At 37.3% G+C, this 26843-nt stretch overlaps 2 protein-coding genes across 3 annotated transcripts in view; both read left to right on the top strand.

The window, feature by feature from the left end:
* The first annotated feature begins 3333 nt into the window (after positions 1-3333).
* On the top strand, positions 3334-17687 carry si:dkey-238i5.2 (uncharacterized). Its single transcript, XM_052569014.1, has 18 exons — positions 3334-3989; positions 6499-6666; positions 6760-6857; positions 6937-7051; positions 7167-7238; positions 7475-7590; positions 9383-9539; positions 9915-10045; positions 10190-10286; positions 10379-10657; positions 10821-10952; positions 11138-11290; positions 11535-11752; positions 11922-12090; positions 12224-12355; positions 13295-14038; positions 14479-15712; positions 17050-17687. Exons 1-18 carry the CDS (start codon positions 3582-3584, stop codon positions 17100-17102), a joined length of 4476 nt encoding a protein of 1491 aa, XP_052424974.1. The 5' UTR covers positions 3334-3581; the 3' UTR covers positions 17103-17687.
* A 1195-nt stretch (positions 17688-18882) lies between these two features.
* Positions 18883-26843, top strand: part of sipa1l2 (signal-induced proliferation-associated 1 like 2) — a 67697-nt gene continuing 59736 nt past the window's right edge. The window contains exon 1 of one of the 2 annotated variants that reach the window (XM_052569011.1): positions 18883-19057. The gene's annotated coding sequence lies outside the window, so the exon portion shown is untranslated. The remainder of the gene's footprint in view (positions 19058-26843) is intronic. The other variant, XM_052569013.1, reaches the window with a different exon arrangement.

The following is a 26843-nucleotide window of genomic DNA, read 5'->3' as shown; positions in this document are numbered from 1 at the left end:
TGTAGCCAGTCTCCTGGCATAGTCATATGCCACATGCTGTTTTTCTGTCCCAGACACAGCATCGTGATGTTGGGCTACACCCATCGCCCTCTCTGAGCGACAAAAAAAGACATCAAACAGACCAATCTATTAAAGCCAACAGAAGTGATACATTTACAACGGACATAGACTTACTCTTAATATCAATATCCCCTTCACCAAAGGGTCCAGATGTGGACTTGAGCCCACCAAGCACCTTCAACTAGTTGCATGTCTAGAAGATCAAAACCAAAAAATACAGATTACGCCCCAATAAATAAATAAATAAATAAATAAACACTGTGATTTTGTATGTGTGTGTGTGTGCATTACCTGTAGTCAGCTATTGCTCAGTCTCTCGTATAACTTCAATGCTGGTCGGCTGGTAAAATAACCTGTCCAGAAATCATGAGCATCATCAGCATAGGGGAAAAATCATCTGTCTTCAGAGGCCTAAGATGAATGTCCAGGACAGGAAAAAAAATAAAAGAGAATCACAGGAAACACTTGAAAGAGATCCCTTTTATGCTAGTATCAAAGGATAGCTTAAAGTGCCCCTATTATGGATTTTTTAAAATGACCTTTCATGCAGTGTGTAACAAAGTGAAGGAAAACACCCTGCAAAGTTTTAAATCTGAAAGTGCACCATATATAAAGTTACTGTCTCTCAAAAGAAAGAGTCAACTCTGAATCATTGAAACGAGCCGTTTTTAAAACTAATCTCAAGCCTTTTTATGTTGATGTCATTATGAAACGTTAGCATACTGCCTGTCCGCTTGGTCTTTTTGCGTTGGTCTGAATGATTATTATATTATATTATATTATATTATATTATATTATATTATATTATATTATATTATATTATATTATATTATATTATATTATATTATATTATATTATATTATATTATATTATATTATTGCTTCCATAACAAGTATCTCTACCCCTAGTAAATTTCTTTTTTTAAGTGTACCTGTTTATTAAGGAGACAACAGTGTCCCTTGACAACAATGTCCTCGGATATTGTAACTATTACTTTAATTGCCACTTGTTAACTGTTAGTGTCTAAGGAACATGAACATTTTTGATAAACTTTTTAATTTTTTTCTGCTTCAATCAGTAGCCTTTCCTGCTCACAAAGACACAATGTTATGTATACTTATTAAGGGAGGAAGCTTTTACAGATGTGGTTTACTGCCTCACTGTCTGCAGCTGGGATCATGATGACCTCACCGTTTATCTACTTCATTCTCTTGCACTCCTTTTTCCTTCCCCCTCCTTTTCATGGGTTTGCAAGAGTCACGTACCCCCCATCAATCTTCTGTCTGACTCCCATAACAAATAGCTAACATTCCCCGGATCCTAAAATTAATTTACAGTGGAAAAAAGTTCTTTTTTTTTAAAACATAATGTATGTCATTATGTATTTTTATAGTACTTTATTAGTACTTCATGTTAAACAGATTACTTTTTCTTTTTTAAGCTATACACTTTATTAAAGGGCTTATCATGATAAAAGTTGAAGAACTGACTCTGATCTCTGACATTTCCTTGAACAGACATTTAAAGCATTACGTCATATAGTTAGACCATTAGAAGTCATTCATCATCATCTCAAATGTCAGATTATTGCACAATCAAAGGATTTACCAATCAAAATATTCAATTTCATATTCCCTACAGAATGAGTCCCCCTGTGGTTATCCCTCCATAATTAATCATGCAACTTTGACTTTATATTGTAAGAAGAAAACCCAAGAGAAGCATAAAAGGCAGTCCAGCATGAGCCCAAAGAAAGATGATTCTCATGGAGCCCCTGTGACTAAAGTCTTTGTTCACACTTTAGTCTCTTCATGAAAAGACAAGCTATAGGATGAGCCACATTGAAAGGAATCCAAGATCATGTTGCTGCATAGATTTTTACTCAAAGGCTTTGTGAGGAATCTCTGTTCTCTGTTCAACAATGTACAATTAGTAAAGTTAATTTTAGGTATATACAAGCATTACCTATTGGCCTGTCTGTTTGTTTCTAGTCATTGTTTTGTTGTTATTGTTTTTTTGCCATTTTTTAAAATGTTGCTGTTAATTTCCCCTTTAATTTTTTTTTTTTTAATGAATGAATGAATTTTATTCGCAAGATAGACAGAATTATTTGGGGGAAACTACACCTTTAAATTGCTTGGCAATCATAAACATTTTATATTATATCATTGTAGATTATATATTGGTCTCTTGTAGCCCATTAACTGTCACTCACATTTTTGAACATAGTCTTTATAGTGAACGATCCAAACTTACATTTTTATAATTCATGAATGAAAACATTTTGTAACATGATATTGATGTACCATTTACATGGTAATGCAATGTCTGATTTTAAAATGGGTTTTAAAGGATGAATTTGAGATTTTAAGTTTTCAGTTGATATATAATTTCTGATGATTTCTAAAATGTGACAGAGAAACAGGCAACTAAGAAATCTTTTTTTTTTTAACATAGGTCAAAACTCCTGTTATAATGTTGATCTTTTAGGGTGCACTCTTGTCATAAATTAATCTATTACTTTTCCTACATAATTTTAAACAAAATAAAATTGGTAAAATATATATTTGGGAGTCTTAGACCTTTCCAACAATACATAGTTTGTCAAGATTAGATTAGATTTAATTGTAATATAATGAAGTAAATGTAGGCATCCCGTATAAGGGACGGGGTGACAGTTAAAGGGGTAGCTGCCACAATAACGTGTTATGAACATATAATGAACCTTTAAGTCTGCTTAAGTAAACTTCACACAAATAACAAAATAAATACTTTTTTGAGATAAAACCGATCCTTACAGACAAATGGTACAGTAGCTTATTCCAACACACTGCACTAAAACACCTGGTTTAAATCAGAGGAGGGCCACAGCCAGAATGTGCAATGCTTTCCCTTGTTGCTGCTCTGTAAACATTTAGATAGTATGAGGCTACCATCCTCTAAACCACTTACAGCCTCCTGCATCTACTCACCTAGTATTTATGTTTATTTTATTGCAGGAAGCATCCGAGCACATGTATTTTTAGTTCAACCAAATATTCTGTAACATAAATGGATCTGTGAATTGTATTCACACTACATGAAATGACAAAAATACTGCATGAGAAAAAAAAGGGGAACAGCTGAGGAAAAATATATGACATCATTGTCGAGAAGCAAGGCCTTAGAGAGGGCTCGACTTTGTGTTTCTGATTCTTATCTGCCCACAACTTCTTACTTTGGGAGGAAGCTTTTACAGCTTGGGTTTACAGCCCTCTCTCCCTCCAAATGAGTGTGATGACCTCACCCTGTTTCTGCTAACTCTCTCTCTTACTTCTCTCCTCCCTCACCCCACTCTCGCTTTCTCGTAGTCTGTGCGGGAGTGAGGCTGGAGTCACGTTCTCCACAGTTCCACAGTAGCTTTTTTGACTGACTCGGTGGACTTCAGACTTATAAATTGATTGGATTTACCAGAAGAAGGATTCTTTTGATGTTTTATTGTGTTATGTTTATTTGTTCCTCAATCAGATGCAAGAACAGCAATGAAGAGGATCCAGCCTTTTACTATTGGGACCAAGTTATCTGTCCCCTCTGAAAACAAATGTCTGGATTATGTTGGCAACAACCTTCCTGTACCGGTTCTGGACTGCTGTGAACTAAAAAACAACTCTAACAATCACAATTCTCCTTTCCATGAAGAGATATTGTCCACATCTACACCTGTGGAAGGACTTTCTGATGATATTAAAGAGGAAGATGACAGGGACTCTGTGTCCCCGTCAGCTTCTTCCAGATCTATCAGGAAGATTGCTATGTGTGCAAATGTTGAAAGCCAGACTGTCAGTAACTTTGATGTGACAAACCATGAGACAAACAAGCCAAGTACTTCTACTGAAAAGCTGTTTCTGGTTGAGGAAAGATTGAGTGACAAGTCCGGTGCACAGCTGGAGGTGAGCAAGACTGCACTGCTTTCATGTGTTGGACATTATTTTCCTTAGCTGGAAAATATTTGCAGACCTACGGAAAATATCATTTGTTATATTATTTTACTTTTATTATATAAATCTATGATAATTATAGATTATATAGAAAACTTTAGCACTTACAATTTATATTTAGAATTTTATTCAAATGTTTAAGGAAGATTTATGATTGAATTAGATAAAGTATCAAACCAAGTGGCATTTAATTTTCAAGAAAGATTATTGCCACGAGGTTAATTGGGTTTTAAGTAATGTATATGAAACTATTTGTATTAATTTTTAATTAATAAAAATTGTTGGTAATTTTTATATGATACATTAAATTAATGTTAAATTATATTAATATTAAATTTTAATGATAACGTGTGTGTGTGTGTGTGAGAGAGAGAGAGTGTTTATACTGTATATATAATAAACTTTATAATAAATAATAAATATACTTAATTATATATAGCAATATCGATTAAGCATTAATTTTTTATCATTTTTACATCTTATAATTTTTTTTCATAATTAGTATTTTATTAAGTTTTTAAACATCACTATTACAAAAAAATCAACATTGTAGTCCACTTCACAATTAACATCTTGACATGTATCCCATAGTGATGATACATTTTAAATGTACACAAATAAATACAAATAAACAAAAAGAAATAATAAAAATGAAATAATACTACAAAAAAAAAAACACACAAAAAAATAAAATACAAATAAAATAAATAAATAAAACAAATATACATTTTTCAACAGGCACCACATTCTCATCTAGTTTATATCTTATAATTTATAATATACATCCCACTGTAATATTTAAATAATTGTAATTGAAAGCAATTTTAGACTCAATAAAAATAAAATAAGACAAAAACAAAAGCAAACCAACAGCACACACACCAGCTCCATATTTATTATTCACTCCGTCTCTCGCTGTTTTTTTATGAGCTGTTTGTTCAATTGTTATGCCCATGCACACTCTTCACAAATGCCTGCAAAGAGTTTCCCACTGCATAACCAGAAATGCAACTTCTCATTGCACAAATGAGCACAACGAGAACACATTGTCTTATTGTGAGAGGAAGAAAAAAGAAGAAAAAAGAAGAAAAAACGTGTGTGGATTATTACAGTTTTGCACACTGTGCTCATTGAGATGAGGTCATAGCCAGGCCCCTCATTACACAAGCCCACATCCGAGACGAACTGGTAATTTCCACAAAAAAATGGAACGTAGTTCCAAACTGGAACATACGGGGAAGTATCTAAGTCTAAACTGATGATAATGTTGAAACCATTGGTTGTGATGCACTTTGTGGATAAATAAGTACCAAATTATGTTAGTTTTCCACAACTTGTTCCTTTTTTTGTGAAAAGTGGTAAAACAACACTATAAATGCTAAAGGGCAGAAGGTGTGGTTTGCACACTCTTAAAGACTTTTAACACCATGTGCTGAAGATGCAGTCATCGCAGTGGTGCAGAAGACAGGTTAAGCAATGCATGATCAGCAACATAAAACACCAGCACCGCTAGATGAGATCATTATTTGGAATTACCACACCTTGCTGCAGGCTCATGTATTGTGGGTGGGCCAACAGACTCAGATCCTGCTATTATTGTGTTTTACGCTATAAAATACATCATAAAAATCCCCCGGGTGTCCCAAACACAGGTGCATAATCGTGAGGTGTTCGCTGTGGAGAAATCTGATACCTCTGAAGAGAATGTTTTGGCATATCATCTTGAAAGCAGTCTTCTTGAATTAATTTGGTACTTAATCTGTACTTCATGTACCCAAACAAACAACATGATTTTATTGCCTAACAGCTGAGAAACTGCAAAAGAACCAGAACTTGGCGCACAAACCAAATTAGTTGCAGCAACATAGAATGATGTAAGACATTTTGGGAGATTTACAAAATGAGAAATAGTCTGTCGGTCAAGAGTCTGAAGGCACTGGCCAAGAGAGCTTAATAAAAACCATAACTGGTAGAACATTATTGCTATAAAAAGATAAATTTAGAATATTTTAAAATAAAAAATTAAAGAAACAGAAACACTTAAAATTAGTAAACCAAAAAACTTTCATAATCCACATATACTGGGACTAAAAAAATAGGTGTAGAATCTGTATGTCGGTCAAGAGTCTGAAGGCACTGGCCAAGAGAGCTTAATAAAAACCATAACTGGTAGAACATTATTGCTATAAAAAGATAAATTTAGAATATTTTAAAATAAAAAATTAAAGAAACAGAAACACTTAAAATTAGTAAACCAAAAAACTTTCATAATCCACATATACTGGGACTAAAAAAATAGGTGTAGAATCTGTATCTTCAATCAAATTGCAAGCAGCACATTGAATTAAATGTCAAATTTAAATGTACAAACTAAAAACATTAATAATGGTACTTTTTGTCATTCGTACTCTATTAATCTTTACAACTTTGGCACTCATTTTCTATTCGGTATTTGTCTTAGACTGATCCATGGACTAAGGGAAGGAAGATAAGGAACCTTCATTACAACTACAGCGTGCCAACTTTCCCACATGATCAACCAGAGGACGCGTCTCAGAGCCAACGGAGAGACCTTAAAGACTTTGAGAACTCTCTCATCCAACTGACAACAAGTCTGGACTTGATGCAGGTTAAATGCATCACAAAGAGGTTTCTGTTTTGTTTATTAATATGTCTTCTTGTACCATTACCTCATGTACTCTTTATTCATCTCCTATGCCAGGAGGAACCAAAAAGACCTCTTCAGAAGAAGACAGATGCTGTAGATTTAGGATTGGAAATGTTTAGAAGACAAAGCCCGGGGGACAACGTTGACAAATCGTAAGATTTCCTGGCACAATAGAGCGTAGAGCATTATGACATTTTTGTTAGTGATATAAACTGTTAGGTTTCTCTGCAGGTGGCTAAAGTTGAGGTCACTCCTGAGGGACTATCATCAGGATCTCATGTTGGCTCTAGACGTCTCATCATTTTACCAACAAGCCGACAGCATTATTGGCACCATCAACAGCAAGGTTGAGAAAACAAGGGTTGATTTGTTTCGGCATTTAGAGATGACCTCAAACAGTCGTTATTAATCATTATTCCACATATAATACAAGCCCTTATTCAGTATACATTTTGTTGCAGAGAAACCGTGTACTGGCGGGCGACATCCCAAAAAGTGACAAAGAGACCAGAGAAATCGCCTGTCAGATAAGTGTAAGTCAATCAATGATCTCATTAGAGGAAATACTGTCTCCTGAATTTGAGAACATGAAAACAGTGTCGCAGTGTCACAGTCACTTTGTTTTTTTATGTATGATTTCTCACTTGACCAAATAGTAGCCCATTGCATTGGTCTCACACTGGTCTCTGGACTGTAGCAAATGAACTCCAAATGAATGATGTCATTTCCTTCCATGACCCCACCCCTCCCTGGACAACTCTCTTTCCAGATGCTGAATGAGTCTGCGTCTCGGCTGTCAACTCTCCACCCAACGCTGGCCAGAAGAGTTACATGCAAACAGGCCGAGGTGAAGGAGAACTGGGCACTTCTCCAGGAGTTTCTCTGGTAAACGAAAGTCCACCTACTCCCATTGTCCTCCTGTGAACAAAACACTATAGTAAACAAAGGATTGGAGAGCAGTGATGCCATATTTAAGGCTTGGAATAGTACATGACATCATGCTAAGATGGAATCCATAATTGTCCACATGCAGGAGTGAAGCTGACATGTGGTTTAGTGATGTAATGTTATGGTCTTTTATTTTGATATTGACCTATTGCAGAGTCTTAGATCATAAATGGTAGATGTTGTTTTGACGCAATTGCTCCGTATTTAGTTTCACGCATTGATTCCAAGTTTAAGCATTTGCCGGTTTATGTAATGTTTTGTGCCCTTTTGAAGTTTGACTCCGTATCCAGGAAGATAAATATCACTTAGAGCTTACAAAAATATTATTTTGATTTTTAGATCATTTTTCTATTAAACCATGCATGTCTGGTTTAAAACATTGCCACTACCATTACAGAAAGCTGTGATTAGTGGCTTAGCTAACGTCACCCTTTTAAGTTACAAAATATTACACTGATTGTATCATAGGTCTTTATCACAGAGCAATCAACAGCTTTAAACACAGAATTCCACAGATACTCACACCATTATGGATACTCGGATTTGGAACATGACTTCTGCTAAATTGTATGACTTCTGAAAATGTCAGAGAATGAATGACAAGAAATAGAGAAAGGGTGATTATCAATGAAGGAAGGCTGTTTCACCTCAGCTCTGGTACAGATGTGAGGAATAGCTCATATGGTATAAAGATATAGTGATGGGAGACAGGTACTCTGAGAAAATACATCTGGAGGAATGTTCCCATGCAGTGAGGAAGGAACTGATAATAATAACTGTCTAAATGATCGTCATAAATCACACTAAAGTAACTACTTCAGACTAATAAAGCACGATTTAACAAAAATATAGAGTAAAATAAGCCCCACTTATAACCTACAATACTTACACCTACCTACTTACAACATATTTTGAAATCAATTAGAGTTTTGTGTTAGAGTTAGAGAGAAATCACTTTTTTCAGGTATACACATTCATTAATTAAAAAAAGAAAAAGTTTTAATAAATGTTATGTTTTGTTCTGGGAAAACAGAACAAAAACATTTATTACTCTTGTGGTGATGGCTTGCACTACACAGACTTTTGTACATATGATATCTTATACATATATATTCTGACTTGAATATGCAGCAGCCTAGATCTCTCTCTCTCTCTCTCTCTCTCTAGACAGACAGACAGACAGATAGATACCAATTGTTATTCGCTAACAAAACATGTTTATCAAGACATTTTTCTTTTTTTTTTATGTCCATGGCAAAATTATCGCAATATAAACATTATTTTATATCTGTCTTTTCAACAACAACAAAAAAAAGCTGTTGCAGACATTACCCAATTTTTCGAAGTAAAGTCAACAAGCAATGGTTACATTCCTTTTTGGCTCTCTCGTCAAATCCTCTATCACTAGCTCTGCGAACACACCTTTCCTGAAACTATGAGCTAACCCGACCAGAGGGAAAAGCCTGCCAAAAATAATATCTTCCCAACGCCAAAACAATTGCTGCAAAACCTTGTCCAGGATTACATAACCTGCAAAGATAATGATGCAAGGGTTCTGTAGATATTTTTATATGTTTAATCTGCAAGTTGTTAGCTTTAAAGATTTAAAATCTTCTGACTTGTATAGTCAAAAATGATGATGAAACATGATGATATGTTTGAAATGTTTTGAAGAGTAATGCTGCCCCAGCGGTGTCATTAGAGGTAACATTTTGTTCCACTTCTACAGGAACCAGAAGACAGATGTTTCTTCAAAACGCCCGTCAGCGTTACCCGCCGATCCTCTAACCACATGCCCTGACTCACAGAGCTTTGCTAGAAATGAGGGTCACAGCATAATGGGAAAAGACGTCAAAGAAGAGCAAAACCGTCTCCGAGGATTTGAGGTTAGCTGCAGTGCATCCAAAAACATCTGCAAGCATATGATTATAAATGACCAGTCATGACCACATCGAAAAATCAACTGGCCTGAAATTTCTGTTTGGTGAAACAGTCTTTTACACAGAGGCTTTAAATGTATCACACTCGCCAGATGACCTTCTCTAGACAGTGATATTACTTGACAATGATAGTCTCTTTCCTACGAGTACTCATTTTGTGATTTCTGTTTAGGCATGTTTCCATCTGAGAGTGAAAAAAATTGATATCAATATGGATATAGATACAAATATGAATCAAAAGATGCCATCCCATGTGTCTGCGTTATTCTGGTGTAAATTATCTATGATTAAACTTCTATGCCTGAACATGTATTTCTGCAGTGCTCTCAAGGCCTGTGGACCCATAGGATGTGGAGTCCAGTTGAGGAATGTTCTATAGGGAGTCAAATCTCACTGTTGGAAAGCAGCTGTTCCAAGCTGGACAATATCTCAGAAAAGCAGGACTTAAAGAGGTGCAATTAGTGATTTATTTCACAATGAAGCTGTTGTTGACTAAAGAAGTAAATGATTCATAAATGTGAATGTGTCAGTTCATACAAAGGAATTCAAGATGCAGTTGTTGAGTAAAGTTTGATTAACACTTAATATTTTCCCAGCTGTATCGACCAGATGGCTCAAACAACCCCTGCTTCCTCTCAAGAATGTCTCATAACCAATAAGCTGCTGAAAGAGTTGACGACATCCACTGGAATGGTAATGCATTTTCAAGATTTTTTTTTTCATTACAGTGCATTAAATTCGTATATAAATGATCTCACTTATCTCTTTTCATCTCCTTTTCAAAGAATGAAGAGCATGACTGCTCGAAGCAAAGACAAGACCACAAAATAGAGGAGCTCCTAAGCCAGGTGGAGGTCCTTTGGGATGCTCTGCAAAATAAATATGGAGATAACAATAAGACTAAACCAGCGGAAAAAGAACAATCTGGAGATGAAGCTGCACAGATGGTATCAGATCTCACAGGTTCAAACAATCTCCCGGAAAAAGCAGAGGAAGGCAGTTCAGGAATGCTTGAAAAGTTCCTTGAACTTCTTGACCCCAGTGCTTATCACAAAATAAGTCAGGTAAACCAACCATCATAACCTTCACCAAGCTGTAGTTGTAGGTGACTATGATGATACCAAAACATGAACATGAATATTAAACTAGCATACTCGATTTCAAACTCCTTACTTGGTGTGTTTGTGAATGATTTAAGAAAATATAAATGTTGTAAATCTGCTTTAGGATGTTCCTGGATCTCTGCATAGGCAAGAAATGGCTGAGGCTCCAGAAATGTCACTAAATCTACTGAGTCAACAAACTGAACAAGAAAGATCCCAGAAGCAGGACCAGATCACTAATGAGCTACAAAGCTCGGTAAAATATGAGCTTGGTTCACAAAGTGATGTCCAACAGATAAATGAATTAAAAAAGCCATATTTCACTCATTTATATCACACAAATGACTTTAAACTTCTCTCAAAATGTGTCACTGTGATTGAATTAGATGATGAAATATCAAGCCAAGAGACACCTAATTTGAAAGATTTATCTTTCCTCAGCTATCTACTCTAACACTGCGGATAAACCAGCACCTCTGCCGCTGTGCTGAGCTCAGTATGGACCTCCTGGACATGGAAACAGATATGACTGTGCTTTGTGACTCCGACCTCAGTGGTCTGGAGGGGCTACAGGAGCAGCAGGATGACCTAGAGGTCAGATAATGAAAATAAAAATTTGTACTAACTGAATATAAATAGATGTTAATCACTATGTATGTGAACGATTTTCGAGCAGAAATTAAGCTTTTAAAGATGGGCCCAGCTTCTTTGGTATTAAAAAGTTGCTAAGATTAAACATAAAAAAATGTATAGGTTCCTTTATAAGGGAAATGGTTTTAATGAGCTTCAGTTTGACATTTAAGGTCATGCTAATGAATAAATATTTTGTCCCACAAAGGCACATTATAATATCATTGAGGGAGAGGTGAAAGAAATGGAGAGACTAGAAAGTCAGCTGAAGGTTCCTTCCCCAGAGCAGAGAGCCCTTCTCAGGGAAGAGGTTCAGGCGATCCTGCAGGCTTGGGAGGAAGTAGGCCGCAACATGGCTGAAAACCGAGGCCGCTTGGAGAAGTTCCACCAGATCCAGGACTACTTCGAAAACTATCTTGCCATGATGTAAGAAGTCTGACTAATTTGGATAATTATACATAAGAAATATTCAATATTTAATGTCAACAACTTTAGCAAGACATACTTTCCCATGTGTGGTTTTGTTATATTATAGCCTATTAGTTTGGGACTGATGTGATATTTTGATACAGTCTTTTCTTTCTGTGTCCTGTAGTACGTGGACAGAGAACACCAGATCCTGTATCCTCGCTGGCGGCTCTGCTTGGAGAGAGAGTGAAGTTGCAGAGATTGATCACAGCATTGAAACAAAGCTGGATGAGTTTAGCAAACTGGCTGCAGCTGGTCAAATGCTTATGCAAGATGAGAGTCGGTTTAAAGACATTGTGAGTGTGTGATTGATTTACTTACAGTTGCCACATGGTCATCTAAAAGCGATCTCAGCTGTCTAAATATGCGCCATCCATCTGCAGAGTGTTCGTTATGATGTTTTCTTGATTATAATCTTCCTGTCTGTAGATCAAGGAGAGAACAGATGAGTTGCAAAGCATGCTGGGATGGATCCAGGTGAACTGGCACGTTCAAAGAGAGCAGCTTAAAAGAAACCAGAATGGGAGACCGGAGTTAACAAACGATCCTGCTCAACAGCAGGTTATTAGAATTTTTTCATCATCATTTAAAAATGTTATGATTTTAAATATGAAATGGCTTATGTAGAGTCATGTGATCATAATGGCAAAATTAACCCCATCAGGATCTTGTGTCACCCTGAAGTTTATTGTGCAATGATGGCAATCTGAATGCACATGCTCATCCTTAATATACAAATGTTTAACAAATAAACTAAAATAAGCCTTAATATTTTAGAGGAAAGAGTGATGCAAGAGATATGAAACACAATCATGCACAGCTACAGTGCCATGCAAAAATTTGGGATCCCCTTGCAGAATCTGTGAAAATGTGAATAATTTTAACAAAATAAGAGGGATCATACAAAATGCATGTTATTTCTTATTTAGTACTGTCCTGAGTAAGCTATTTTACATAAACATTGTTTACATGTAGTCCACAAGACAAAAAATAGCTAAAATAATTAAAATAACCAAATGCAATGGTTTCTTAATAATGTGTGTGGTTACCTGGATGATCTATGACAGTTTTTTTGGTTTTGTGATGGTTGTTTGTTATGAACTGTTAAACTAAGCAGAGTTCTTCAGAAAAATCCACCATGTCATCCAGATTCTTCAGTTTTCCAGCATCTTTTGCATATTTGAACTCTTTCCAGCAGTGACTGTATGATTTAGAGATTCATTTTTTCACACTGAGGAAAATTGAGGCACTCAAACACAACTATTACAAAAGGTCCAAACATTCACTGATGCTCCAGAAGGAAAAAAAAAATGCATTAAGAGCCGGGGGGGTGAAAACTGTCAGATCATCCAGGTAACCACAGTATTAAGAGCTAAGGGTTCACAAACTTTTGAAGGGGGTTATTTTAATAAATTCAGCTATTTTATTTTTTATTTTATGTGTTGCCTTGTGGACTATTATTTTTGTTCTTATTTTTTAAGTTATGTTTTCCTTGTTTAGGCTATACCTTTCAAAAACCCTTCTGATGGTCTTTGCACAATAAATGGAGAGGTCAAAGGAACTGCTGAAACACAGCCCTCTCAAAACAACTTTGAGCAACAGAATGGGAGGCATGATGTGTCCAGTGTTGTTAATCAGGAGTCATGCCTTTCAAAGACATCCCTAGGCTCTAGCATCTGTCTCATTTTGAGTTTTGATGACCAGTCTTCAGGCATTAACCAAGTGACAAAGCAATGGTCCCCCAACAATAATGAAATATTTGAAGAGTCAGCAAGCTGCATTCAGGCAGACAGCTGCCAATCACAGGACAAAAACTCAATGCAAATGCAACAGCCACAAGAAATGCTCCAGGAGAGATGGCCGAATGAATCAGTTAAGAGTAAAGACACCAGACCCAAATCTTCTTGTGTGAATCTTGCACTGTTGCAAATCAAAAACCAAGGAGAACCAGACCAGTCACCAAGCAAAGAAGAAATATCCAGCCAACTGTCCACATGTAACATTGAATCTTCATTTTGCAATCACCAACCAGAGAATCTGCAGGCCAACAACAACCAAACATATCTGCAACTATCACCAGAAGTCGATCAGATGCTAAATTCAGAGAATCAAGCGCAAACAACTCAGTCACAGAGCCACAGCCTGAACCGGATGCAGAAATCTGCACGCAACAATCTAGAATCAAATCAAAACAAAAATGATGACCACCTGCGGGTTGAAGTGGCAGCTGAAGTCACTCATAGAGTAAGTATGACTTCAAATAGTGTGTTAACTTCAGACACATTCCAAACTGAAATCAAAGCACACACAAAAACCAGACATGCATGTGCTTATTATTCTCTGGGCTCTGTACATCCTTGTCCCATGTGGTGAAACAATGACCTCATGATTAATTTTCCATGGCGTGGCTTTGAAATGCCTCCTGGTGGTGTGTATTGTAATAATTCGCTATGAAGCCTGCTCATGCCATATAGGATTTATTAACTTGGCATGCAATCGTATTAGTCATGCTTAGGCTATTGCCATCACAGCTGTGTATGTATGCATTCAAGAGCCATACGATTTTTTAAAGCTTACAGAGTGTGTGTGGGCCATTATCAACTGGGTGTGAGTTTAGTTTTATGATATTATAAATTATGTCTCAGCTTATCTAAAGCTTATCTGCATTCCATTCTTTTTTGCAGGTGTTCACATATTTGCACGTCTCGGATAGTTACAGATCAACAGGGCAAGTCTTGGAGGTCGTATCCCCAACACATGCAGCAGAAAACATCACACCTGAGAGGAGAACGGTTTATAATCACAACAGATTCAAGCCAAGCTCTATGTTCAAGCTGAAAGAGCCAACCACAAATAAGGAAGAAAACCAGCGAAGGAACTCTCTGCTTGGATCTGTAGGATCGGAAAGGTCTGGCAAGCCTTCAAGCATTTTCAGGCGAAGGTGTAACACTTGGCCAGAAGGAGAAGGGAGAGTGAAAGAAAGTCAATCAAACTCCAAACTTCAGGTTTTTATTAAAAAAGACATGTTGCCGGTGAATTCTGTCATCGATAACAAGTCCAACTCTTTTCCAGAAGACAATTTGCCTAATGCTGTCAAGACTTCAAGTGGACCGGTTAAAAACATCTGCTCTTATTTGTCTCTAGGATCCACTCTTAGTTTCAGTCTTCCCAAGTGTTTTCACAACAGTGTCTTGGACATGGAAAATAAAGAGGAGAGTCAACCTTTCCAGATTTATGATGAAAAAATACCCTCAGCTCGAACACCACAGTCAGAAATGGGGTTAGAACCAGTGTTACATACTAAACAAACTGAAATAAACCTTCATACAGCAGATACGGAAGATTGGGACGATACAGAAGAACCAACCACTGAGGTCGAGACCCAACAGTTAAACCAAGTTTATGAGAGCACAGAACCTGTCTTAAGGGTTTTCACGTCGGTTGAATATGAAGAACCTGATAATGTTTCCTCCAGTCATCACAAAGCCTCTTCTCCAGTGGTCAATGACTCTGCCTTGGTCACTCACTGCAGGTCTCTGTGTCCTTCTTCATCAGGTTCTCACAGTTGCTTAAGTGTTTACACTAAAATAAAAGACCTGAACGGCCACTTATATTACACATCCAAATACATGAAGATAAACCCCTCAAAACAATTGTTCCCTAATGGCCCAGGCTCTCGTAAGAGCGGCCGTGTCATAAACTGTGGTGTGAGAGACTGTGCAGTGTGTTTCAGTGATACAGTGAAAGAGACAAGTGTGAACTGGGCAGAGAAACCTGACATTAGCGTGGAGGAGCTTCTTAAACCAGGCCACTGGTTATTCCAGCAGGAGGAAGAGGAACTGGAAGATATCTGGAGAGGAAGAGTGGGTGATCTAACTTCAAATTGTACTGTGGAAACAAATACGGATGAAGAAACAGGTAGGAAAAGACTCTCACAACTGAATTAAGAAATGAATACTTTTATCAGGGACATATTCAATTGACCAAAAGAGATTTATAATAAATAAATGCTTTTAATGAACACTAAACATAAATATTAAGCAGCACAACTACTGTATTATTGTGGTCATTCTTTAATTCAGACTGGAAGTTTCTCCATTATAATAATAAATAATATAATTATAAATACATATGATCATTATATGCATTACAGTTCAAACATTTGAGGTCAGTAAGTTTTTTAACACATTAAATTGATCAAAAGTGACAGTAAATAATGTTGACATTAATAATGTTACAAAACATTTATATTTCAATTAAATTGTTATTTTATATCATCACAGCATCCTTAAAAACGCATCAATGTTTCTACAAATATATTAGGCAGAGCAACTGTTTTCAACACTGATTATAATAATAATAATAATAATAATAATAATAATAATAATAAATGTTTCTTAACCACAAAATCGGCATATTAAAATGATTTCTTCTTATTATATATCTTATGTTATTATAATAATATTTCATAAAAATACTGTTTTACTACTTTTTGGGTCAAATAAATGCAGACTAGGTGAGCATAACAACACATGCATAAAACACATATATATTGTATAATTACTTGGCCATCACTGAATATTATTTGATAAAATATAAAACAATAGAGTAGTGCTGTTCTTAGGAGAGCTTGGTATGCCTTCGTATGATTAAGTACTGCAATATTCATATTAGTGGCCAGACTATGTGACCTGCCGAAGTGTGATGAGATTAGCAAAAAGCTCCATCTGTTGGGCATGTACAAATGAGGGGAAAATACTGAATTTATTTCAAAAGATTTTGAGCTACAGATATGAATGAAAACATTTCTAATAAAATGTGATATTTGCAACACAGAAGTACAGGCTATGCATAAATATGGATAAAGAGCTTCTGTGCGTTTATTGGAGGGATATCTGCATTTCTGGATGAAGAGAAAGAAAAGACGGTGTCTGTAATTGCATTAGATATTTTTATGCTCCAGTTATTAATCATGAAATGATATCGCCTTTATTACACCGACAAATACTCCAGGCTGTAATAATGAAATATCTCATGAGGATAACAATGAAATTGATTGCCATGTTTGACAGCTGTGTTGGGCCCAAAACACAGCTTTCAAAATTAGGCCAGTATTTCCCTTTAGACTTAAAATGTGCTTAAAATTGAGTATGTGAATGAGTATATGATATGACACATGCAAATTTATAATGAAAAACAAATGAACAATTATTTCTCCTTTTTAATGGCAGGTTAATTGCTTTTTTTAATTGCAGGGCTATCGATCAAAACCAAGAGGGGACAGGTAGCCCACCCACTCCATGGATGAGAAGGCGGTTTCTGGACATGTAACCGGTCACATCAATGACAAGATGGATTAATGGATCCATTTATCTGCTGTACATGCAATATGCTGTATTTGTATTATTGTATTTCAGTTGTTTTCTTCTCTATATCAACAAGGTAAATTTAATTCTTAAGGTTGATCTAAGATCATGTCATTTACAAAGTTTAAAATTTAATTGCCAAACTCCAGATGGCGCCCTTGTCACGCTTATGCGTACTTTGCAGTTTTAGGTAAGTACAGAAAAATGGTCAGCCCAAGTACAATAAAAAGACACTTCTGTGCACACCCATTTAGAGCTAACAACAAATTCAGCATGCCCAGAGACCTCATCCTGCTTATTCACTGTGGAAATTATAACAACACTCCTATGAGAAAGGCCTTGCATATGAATTAAAGTCAGTGCAGTAAGCTGTACATCTGAGAAAACATTTTGTAAATCACTATTGTGAAGCATGTATGCAATTGAAGGGATTATTACTGTTTGTGTGTTCATGCTGTTTTGGCATTCGCACACTTATGTCATCCTATTTTGCACAAAATAAAGCTGAACCTGCATTGTAAGTGTGATTAACATGCAGATTGCTTCAACTTAAAGATAACATGCATCATAATAAATTTAGGTCAATGTAAAGGCACTTCACAGTGTTGGAAACAGGACTCTTGATAGGTTATAAGATGACACATGTCACAGGGTAGCTCCCATCAGAGCTAAAAATAACTTGACATTTTACTAGAGTGTGTAAGATTTTCATGCCAACAATATGAGGCATAAATTTGATCATTAGTCAACTTTTGACAAATTAGCTCTCTCTTGCACGCATTACGAAAGCAATTTTAAAATCACATTTTGAAAAGGTATGTTTTGGAGTTGATGTTTTATATGACAATGGTGTGTGTGTGGGGGGGGGGGGTGGAGGGGGTTATCAAAGATGACAAATATTTTGTGTAAATAAATATATGTTGTGAAGTTGAGTGATTATACAATCTGTTAAGTGACAAATGACAAAATGACAAATAATAGTAAAATGACTTTACATGATAGTACATTGCTTTTATTTAGTTTACTACTTTTTACTTTTACTTAGGTATTAAGTAAATGCTCAAAATGCAGTATTTTATAAATACTCACTAATGAATAACACAAAATGCATTCCATCCACTATCCACTGTATTCACATCAGTTCCACCATTGCATAATTGCACATCCTCATTAAAACTGTTTATAACTTTAAACGTAACTAAAAATGTGTAGTATAGTTTTTGATGTGTGAAAATCAAAACAAAAAACAAACAAACAAAAAAAGCCCTGGGGGCAGAAATGTCTCTTCCACATAACGAAAAAGTTTTCAAAATGACCATCAGGATGTAGTGTGACCAAAAATGTTACTCGTCTTCATTATTAATTGCTATCTAAATATTCGTTACGTGCTTATAAAATGGCTTTATTGCCCTGAAGCAATTTCGTTGATCAAATGAGTGTTTACAGCTTACAAATGCATACATTAAAAATGTCATTTAAGAAGTGGAGTTTTTTTTTTTTACTTATTCACCCATGAAATCTGTATTATTTAATTGCCTTTGACACAGTAAATGTAACTCTATCGCCGTCAGACATAAATGAGTCTCACAACATTATCCCAGACAGCCCCTTTAAAGTTAAAAGGCAAGATTGACAGGCCAGAGAGCAAATGATACGCCTCTATCACTGGAGGCGGGGCTCTGTCTACGCCACGACGAATCAGCGCGCAGAAGAGGCGGGGCTTGTGCTGGTCGTGTTGTCAGTCAGCCGCTCGCTGTGTCCTGAGGTCTGGTGAGTTGTTGCGCTTCTATTGTGGAAGGCGCGTCTCTTTGGGAAATAACGCGTGCATTGACATCAAGGAATCGTTGCGTTGTATCATCTTCACATACAATGGGATTGTCGTCTCATGTCTAGCGAGGTAAGATGACAAACGATTAAATCTGTTTCTTGTATTTGAACTTGTTCCGAAAGAAACTTTTCTTAAAGGTGAACTCCACGGAGCTTAGTGGGTTGTGTTCATACAGATCCATCCGGCTTCCACAGCGTGTCTTTTGGTTTTAACAATGGGTTCTATCAACAACAACAACAAAAACAAAAAAGTAGGGGAACATATTACATTGATTTGTTTTAGAAAAATATATTTTATTTGGTTTAAAATAAATGTGCAGTCGCTGATGCACATAGCAGTGGGCAGTTTAGTAGCGTTATTCAATTCAGTGTTTGGGAATTGGGGGAATTAACAACACAACATTCTACAATACATTTGTTTTCACTCTAGTTGTTGTAGCCTACGATTTGTGTGATGAATATTCGCTCTGTCGTTTTCTTTTCACTTTAAAACTCGCTAGATCGAACTTGGTTCACCCAAAATTAAAATGGTCTTAATTTACTCACCCGAATTTTCAAATCCTTTTGACTTTCTTTGTTCTGTGAAAAACAAGTCGAGTCGTTACATATTTTTTTAAAGCCTTCTGATGCCATGCGATAGCTTTTTGTGAGGAAAAGGCCGAAATGTAAGTCGCTATATATTTATTCGTCTGATTCGCTTCAGTTAAAGGCTGCTACTCAATTGTTCAAGTCAGTGAATTGAACTCCAGAATCGGATCAGTCTGTTTAGTTCGGATTCGTGTCCGAATTTGCATACTTCCCTACTCTATAGTAAGCAGAAATTCCTAGTATGACGGTTTCATGAAACAGTATGTTACCGATACCTGCATGACTTACTACATACTATGTGAATTACCAGTCAATTGCGTCACGACATTAACAACATGACAAGTGTGGTTTGGATTATATTCATACTATATAGAACATACTTTTCCAATGGTCGCGAAGCAAGTTTTCAAATTAAGTAGGCTAACTTTTCAAAGAGTATGTTGTTTTGGAAACAGCCTTTGATTCAAAGTGGTAACAAGTGGTAAGTTTTTCTATCCCCAAATGCCAAGAAATTATTAGATACAATAATAATAATATTATAATTATGTAATATTATTAATATAAAATAAATAATATTATTAAAATGTAATTATACTGCACATTCGCTAATATAAAAAAGGCACTTAATCAGTTTGGGATAAAGCAAGTAAGAATTGCAATTTCAGATATCTGCAAATTAATTAATATAACAAAAAAAAAAAGTTTGGAATTTCTGCTTTTCCCATGAACTTGCCAAGAAGTACTGGGGCATATAACACAATCTTTAGTGAATAATGACTTACATTTTTTTCCTCATACAAAGGTATTGTATGGCTTCAGGCAACACGTCATGTGGACTATTTTTATGTTAATTTTGTGTCACAGAATTTATCTCCACAGAAGTGCGGAAGTCATGCAGGCTTGAAATGACAGTATTGTTGATCATTTTTCGTGAGAACTATTCCTTCAAAGCCCTTCAGTCTACAACGGATCCAATACATTTTCAATATGAAACAAGGGATTTTTGCGAAGACTTGGTCTGTACCGTTTTAGCACAAATGATAATCTTCAGTCTTATAGCGGTAACGCTCATTCTGTCACTGGTCGTCATACTAAGAGAGATCATCTGAAAGTACTCATTACTCACTGGTGTTGAAAACCCTGCAACGGTCCGAAATGGATTAGTCTCGCTTAATTTGTAACGCTTTTAAGAGAAATAGTTTTTTTGTTGTTGTTCCTTCAGCAGTAACCTTGGCAGCCAGCTGTTGCTTCGAACATCTTGGCAGTCTACCCAGTAAATCTGCGGTTTTATTCTCTCTCCTGGGGTTGGAGTTTTTGATGCCCAAATTGGAGGGGTTTGTGTGCTTTGCAGGCTTGAAACCCTTTGTACCTCCGCTGTCTTTGTTTTAGGCACATCCATTATTCAAATTCAGGCAAATACTTTGTTCTCATCTGTTAGAAACTGAGTGGCATGTAAATGAAATGTCTTCATCAATTGGAGACTACAGATATCCGCCCAAATGCCTTGTTGCATGTCAATTGAGGTGCAGATGGCTCTGAATGCTCATCTAATGACTGTTCATATATTTTATTGTTAATTTAATTATCAAAACTCCAATCTAATTATGTTCAGCCTAGCTATATTGAGTCAGAAACACTTCTCTTGAGAGCGGGGATTGGTGCCAACCAAGAAACACATCTGTGTCCTGTTGTTTAGGGCTAGAATAATGTTGTGGTCTTTCTAAATGTTCATATTCTCACTTAAATGGTGATACACTGCTTTAAACTTCTGAATGAATAGTCATGCTGCTTTGTGTGGTCATTTGAAACCCCCTCTGGGTGGATTAGAAGTCAAATACCCCAAATGTTTGACAGCAGGGAACCCATCAAAAACACTTTCCTTGCGCTCAGAGGGTTCAAATCAATGGCCTTTGTGTCGCTAGCACTGACAGAAAACAGGCCTGAGGGCGATTTGTTTGTGTTAGCGGATTAATTTCCCCTCTCTCTGTGTCATGGAGGGCACCTGTCAGCACTGAGGGACTCTTCGCGTGAACCCTGTGGGAATTTTTCAGCTGTCCCGACATAGTGCGGTCAGGCTAATTAAGTCTCTGTTCTTTTCTTTGCGATTCCCTGATCTCATCCCTCGGGTCTTAGACCAACGGTGAGATCGTAGAGAAAGATCAGCAGATGTTTTTCAAGTGGTTTAAAGAAATGTGATTTAGGGAAATTATACTAGATGCAGCTGAGTTTGAATTAGCCGTCCACTGACCGTTGATTGAGTTATCTAATTCTTGATAGACCCCGTTGACCCTAGTGAACAAATCAGAAGACTCCTCCCCCTTTTCATTGTTCATAGGCGACTGTGTGAGTCCGGTTAGAGTAGTTGTGAATGTTTGTATGTCTGGCTCCATGGGAGGACTCCTCGGTATGAGAGTTGTTTCCTCTGTGCATGTCTGGTTCCCTAGGGATGGAAAACAATCAGAGCATATTTAAGCGCCCAGATCCTGCACGGTGGAGCAGATTATGTACATAGTTTGCATAATTTGTAGATAATGGAAAGGAAATAAGTTCGGATATGTTTCAAGTTTACCAAATCGAGGTCAGGAGTTGAGAACACCTCAGGGAACAAGATCCAAATGGCTTAATTTGAAGACTAAACAGCCCCTGCTCTAAGTGTGACCTCTTTCTGAAAGGGTTTGTCTTTTGCTTCTCTTGGAAAGGAAGTATTTCATTATCTCGAGACTCAGAACGGATGCTTTAGTTCATAATCTGTTTGCCCCTTTCTGAACTCCTTAAATAGTCACTCAAGTCCATGCAAGACCCTGTTTGTTCATTGATTTATTTTAAGATCATGTTCTCAGAAAAAAATGGTTGAGTAGTCCGCTGGAGATCATGAAAAAGCTTTTGAAATTGCTGATGGTAGTGAAATTTGTGCTCTTTAAGTGGAGTCTCAGCAGACAATGACAAAGGATACATTTGCTGGTAGTATTGCAGTAATGCATTTTTGTTACCGATGGAAAGCATGAGGAGAATAAATGGATACAGACGGGGATTAGCTATGGCCATCTGTTGGCCGAGGAATCAATAGCCAGACCTTTCTGAGCTTCCCTGCATGGGTACAGGAAAGGATCACTGCACCACTCCATCAATGGCACTTCAGTTTGGCTGAGAGTGACCTTGGATACTCCATTTATAATGAGTGTTCGATCATGCACCTTTGTGAGCAAGAGAGTGACGTCTTGCATGGGACCACGACTTCCCACGTTTCATCCACCATCCCTGGCACTCTTCCAGCACCCTGCATGACCTCAAAACCTCTTGTTAAGATGAACGATATAATTGTTTTAAAGTAGTCAGCGGTACTGTATATTCAGCAGTGGTTGCCAACTGCTAATGTTAATTTTAAAAGTGAAGTGAAAGTGAAAGTGAAAGTGAAAGTGAAAGTGAAGTGACATTCAGCCAAGTATGGTGACCCATACTCTGAATTTGTGCTCTGCATTTAACCCATCCGAAATGCACACACACAGAGCAGTGAACACACACACACACACTGTGAGCACACACCCGGAGCAGTGGGCAGCCATTTATGCTGCGGCGCCCGGGGAGCAGTTGGGGGTTCGATGCCTTGCTCAAGGGCACCTAAGTCGTGGTATTGAAGGTGGAGAGAGAGCTGTACATGCACTATCCCCACCCACAATTCCGTCCGGCCCGAGACTAGAACTCACAACCCTTCGATTGGGAGTCCAACCCTCTAACCATTAGGCCACGACTTCCCCCTAAAACTTTCCAAAGGGCTTTTTCCAAAGCTACCGTATCATGAGGACACTCATTTGCTAATGTGTTCCTGAATTTTCTGTTAAGATTAGTCTTCTGACGTATCTGGATTTCATTTGGCTGTCCCACGGGACGCTTCTATTGCAAGAAAAGATTTCTATTTAGTTGGCCATTGAGTTCCCAGCTATTTTCTTTCTTTTCCCATTCTTTTTCATGGCTCTTTTTGAAGGTGTCGACACAATGGAGTGTCTTCCTATGACACTTCCACAGCCTGGAGGCTTGAGGGTTCGGTTTTCAGGTCGATATAGAGTAGACCATTTCATCCTTATTACAGACAAGCCTAAAGAGGTGACGCCAACTCAGACCACCCTTCTCACTTATGCCTGAGAGACTTTCCTGACATTCCTGGCAGAATCACCTGGCCTTAGCACCCTGCATATCTGAATCCAAGACATTGTGTGGTCAGTAGACTAGAAAAAAAAGCTTATGAGCATTGGATTGTTTATGTTGTGTCATTCCGGGGTTTGCTTTGAAGCATGGATGTGTTATCTCAGAAAATAAAGGTCTGGCTGTAGGTGTTGTATTGCAGTTATGTGATGGCAAAACTGTTTAAGATCATTGAAGATGGAGGGAACTGCCTGCTATGAGTGCTGACAATTTGAAGGAAGACAAAGGCTTGTACTGTAAACCTGAATGGACCTCAATGGTTTCGTTAATATATTATCAAATTACTTCTCATTAGTTTCGCATATTGCTCTTCAATGTTAAAGGGGTAGTTCACCCAAAAGTTTACCCAGCCTCATGTTGTTACAAATCTGTATGACTTACTTTGTTAAGACTTTGTATATAACTTGTTTGTATAGACCAACATTTTTTTTTTTTTTTGCTGCTTTACGTAGAGGACAATTAATCATAAAGGTTTTATATGAGACAACATAAAGTAATTCATGACATAATTAAATTTTTTAGATCAATCTATCTATTTAATTGTCAATCTGGAAAAAAAAAAAATTAAGCAAGACAATGGTGTTTTTATTATTTATTACTTGCTTTATTTATTTTTAACATCCTTGTCATGATTTATAGCCTACAGCCCCAGCTTCATAATAACTCAGAGCCATCTTGAACCATTCCCTCTTTTCTGCCTAATGCAGTAGCCCATGGGAAAGAGAGCGAGGCTGCTGGCAAACCCAATCAGATGCATGGAGCCATCTGCCTCTACACCTGACACTGTAACACTCACTTCCATCCTTCCAAATGGGTCTCAACCCCACCAAATGCCTTTTCCTGATTAACAATAGTTTCATTTCAAACCCTTTTGCTCATACGTTTCCGCTATCCTTTGAGATCTTCCCTCTTCCTTTCAACATGTTCCCTGAGCGTAACCTTGGATGACAAGCTGCTCAATATTTAAAATGGCAAACGCTACAAAAAAACTAGAGCACTGGAGTGCAGCGTCTGCATTGGTTTCTGCACGGTTTGTTTTCATGTGGGGCTTTTGTTTCGAGTTGGGGACGAGGATTGAAATATCAGCAGATAGATTTCCACAGTTCCACTTTGGCTGAACCGACTCTCATTCAAGTATCTATGCTGATTGTTAGAGGGAGATATTTCAGGAGGCTGGCTCACGCACACAGGGCCGTCTCCTTCTGGCTTCACTCTCTCTCTTTGAACCAGATCTCTCTTCTCAGCGGGACTAATATGACTCTCTTGCGCTTGCTAAGTGGACTCTTTGGAGGTTTCCGCCACAAAGAGGGACTTCAGATGGGGACAGGCAGATTTACGTGAAGTGTTCAAAGACATGAGTATCCCCATCTCTCTGTTGTTAGGTGGGTGGAAAGATCAAACCTTGAGCCTTTCATTAACACCAGCAGACACATTCACAATTAGATTTTATATTTTTATTTCATAAAGTGCAGGGGAATTGTGCACAAGCCTTCAGGGTGAAAATTTGAGGAATGTCACCTCTTAACAAGTTTATAATTGGTTCTCAGCTTTCTTCGCTTCCACCTGGAGAAACATGGTATGACTAATCAGATGATTGACAGGGAGCTGAAAAAATGAATTATGTGCACAATAAGGCCTTGCATAAGGTTAACAGCTCCTGCCAAGTGTTGAGAGAACAGTGGCTGTGTTGTACCTGTGTCGGTTGTCATGGAGGCGTGTCCCAAAGCGAAGAAAGTGATAAAGACTGCTCAGTATCTGTGAAATCTTTGTTTTGAAGTGTTTACCCTTCAACAGGCATGAATCACCACATCATTAGCTTGTATTGACTGCTATGTACAGTTGCTTTCATTCGGATTCTGCTCAACGTTATCGTGCTCTTCATGATTGACAGTAAAGATGTATAGTAGAGCAATTGCGAGGTGGAAGATGGCGCAACTGTCTCGTTCACTTTCCATCATTGTTGTGGCTCATTAGCCGTTAGCTTTTTCCACTGTATTTGCGCAAAGATTAAACGCATTGTATGCTAGACAGCACCACCTTCACAATGCAAGTCAAGTGGAAACTTATTATTTTTGCCCTACATTTCCTCATTGCCAGGCCTGGATGTGTTATTCCCATAACATTAGGGTTGTTTGTTAGTCATGCGTGTTCAAGGATGATTAAATGCATGTAATCCTCAGGACTCCTCATGTTAAGAGTCTATTTTACTCGAATTGCACTTAAATACACATATTTCAGGTCTTCGTCCTTGGCTGCATTGTAGTGAATGTTACTGTTTGAGGCAGTCCTACCTATGCTATGACCAGAGTCTGTCCCTGGTATATTCCTCATATGAGTATAATGTGTACCATAGAGATTTAGTATGACACTGCTGGATGTAATTTACATATGTTGGTCATAATCAGCAAGGCTATTTGTAGCAGAAACAGCTGTTGTTTGTTGCGGCGGTGGTATAGCTGCTGTTATTCTGCACACACAGCAAACCCTCACAGCGCTTTAATAAATCATAACCATTTTGTCTAAGAAGGTAATAACTCAACTTGCTCCAGTCTATTCACTTTTATACATGTTTTTTTTTCATACTTTAAGGCAAAGTCCATTTTTATGATGTGTAAATACTTTCTATCCCAGTTAAATGGAAAGAGTTAGCTTCATTTATACCGGGGTTTTTAATTTTTTTTATTTTTTATTTATTTATTTAAGTGGCCTGAAAACCGTGAGTTTAGGCTTTTTGGAAATATATTTTCAGTTCTGTTTGGTGCCTCTGTTGGTGTAGAAATTTCACCCTTAAAATATCAACTGAAGCAGCTTTTCTTGCCCCTGATTTGGTGAAGATTGTGGTGAAGGTCCTTTGACCTTCTACTGGCCACTTCAGCAGGGACAGATGGACAGGTTTATTTTTGAGGTCAAGGTGCCTCTTGCCCCAGGGTTTCCTGTTGTTCTGTCTTATTGATCTCATCCCATAAATGGACGTGTCCACATTGGTTTGGAATGTGGACTGTTGCATATGCTTCAGTCAGTGAGCTAAATGTCAGCAAGGTCACCTTTAAACCCTTCTTGTTTGAATG

This window comes from Carassius gibelio, chromosome B11 (genome assembly GCF_023724105.1).
Source record: "Carassius gibelio isolate Cgi1373 ecotype wild population from Czech Republic chromosome B11, carGib1.2-hapl.c, whole genome shotgun sequence".
Classification (NCBI taxonomy): Eukaryota; Metazoa; Chordata; class Actinopteri; order Cypriniformes; family Cyprinidae; genus Carassius; species Carassius gibelio.
The sequence above is the reverse complement of the archived record's forward strand: the minus strand, read 5'-3'. Positions and strand labels throughout refer to the sequence as shown.

What these genes read in the sequence shown, in the direction of transcription:
- si:dkey-238i5.2 (XM_052569014.1), top strand. Translation starts at nt 3,582, where the DNA reads ATGAAGAGGATCCAGCCTTTTACTATTGGGACCAAGTTATCTGTCCCC. An exon ending in CAAGTCTGGACTTGATGCAG is followed by an intron (nt 6,667 to 6,759) that starts GTTAAATGCATC and finishes CTCCTATGCCAG; the next exon opens with GAGGAACCAAAAAGACCTCT. An exon ending in GAAAACTATCTTGCCATGAT is followed by an intron (nt 11,753 to 11,921) that starts GTAAGAAGTCTG and finishes TGTGTCCTGTAG; the next exon opens with TACGTGGACAGAGAACACCA.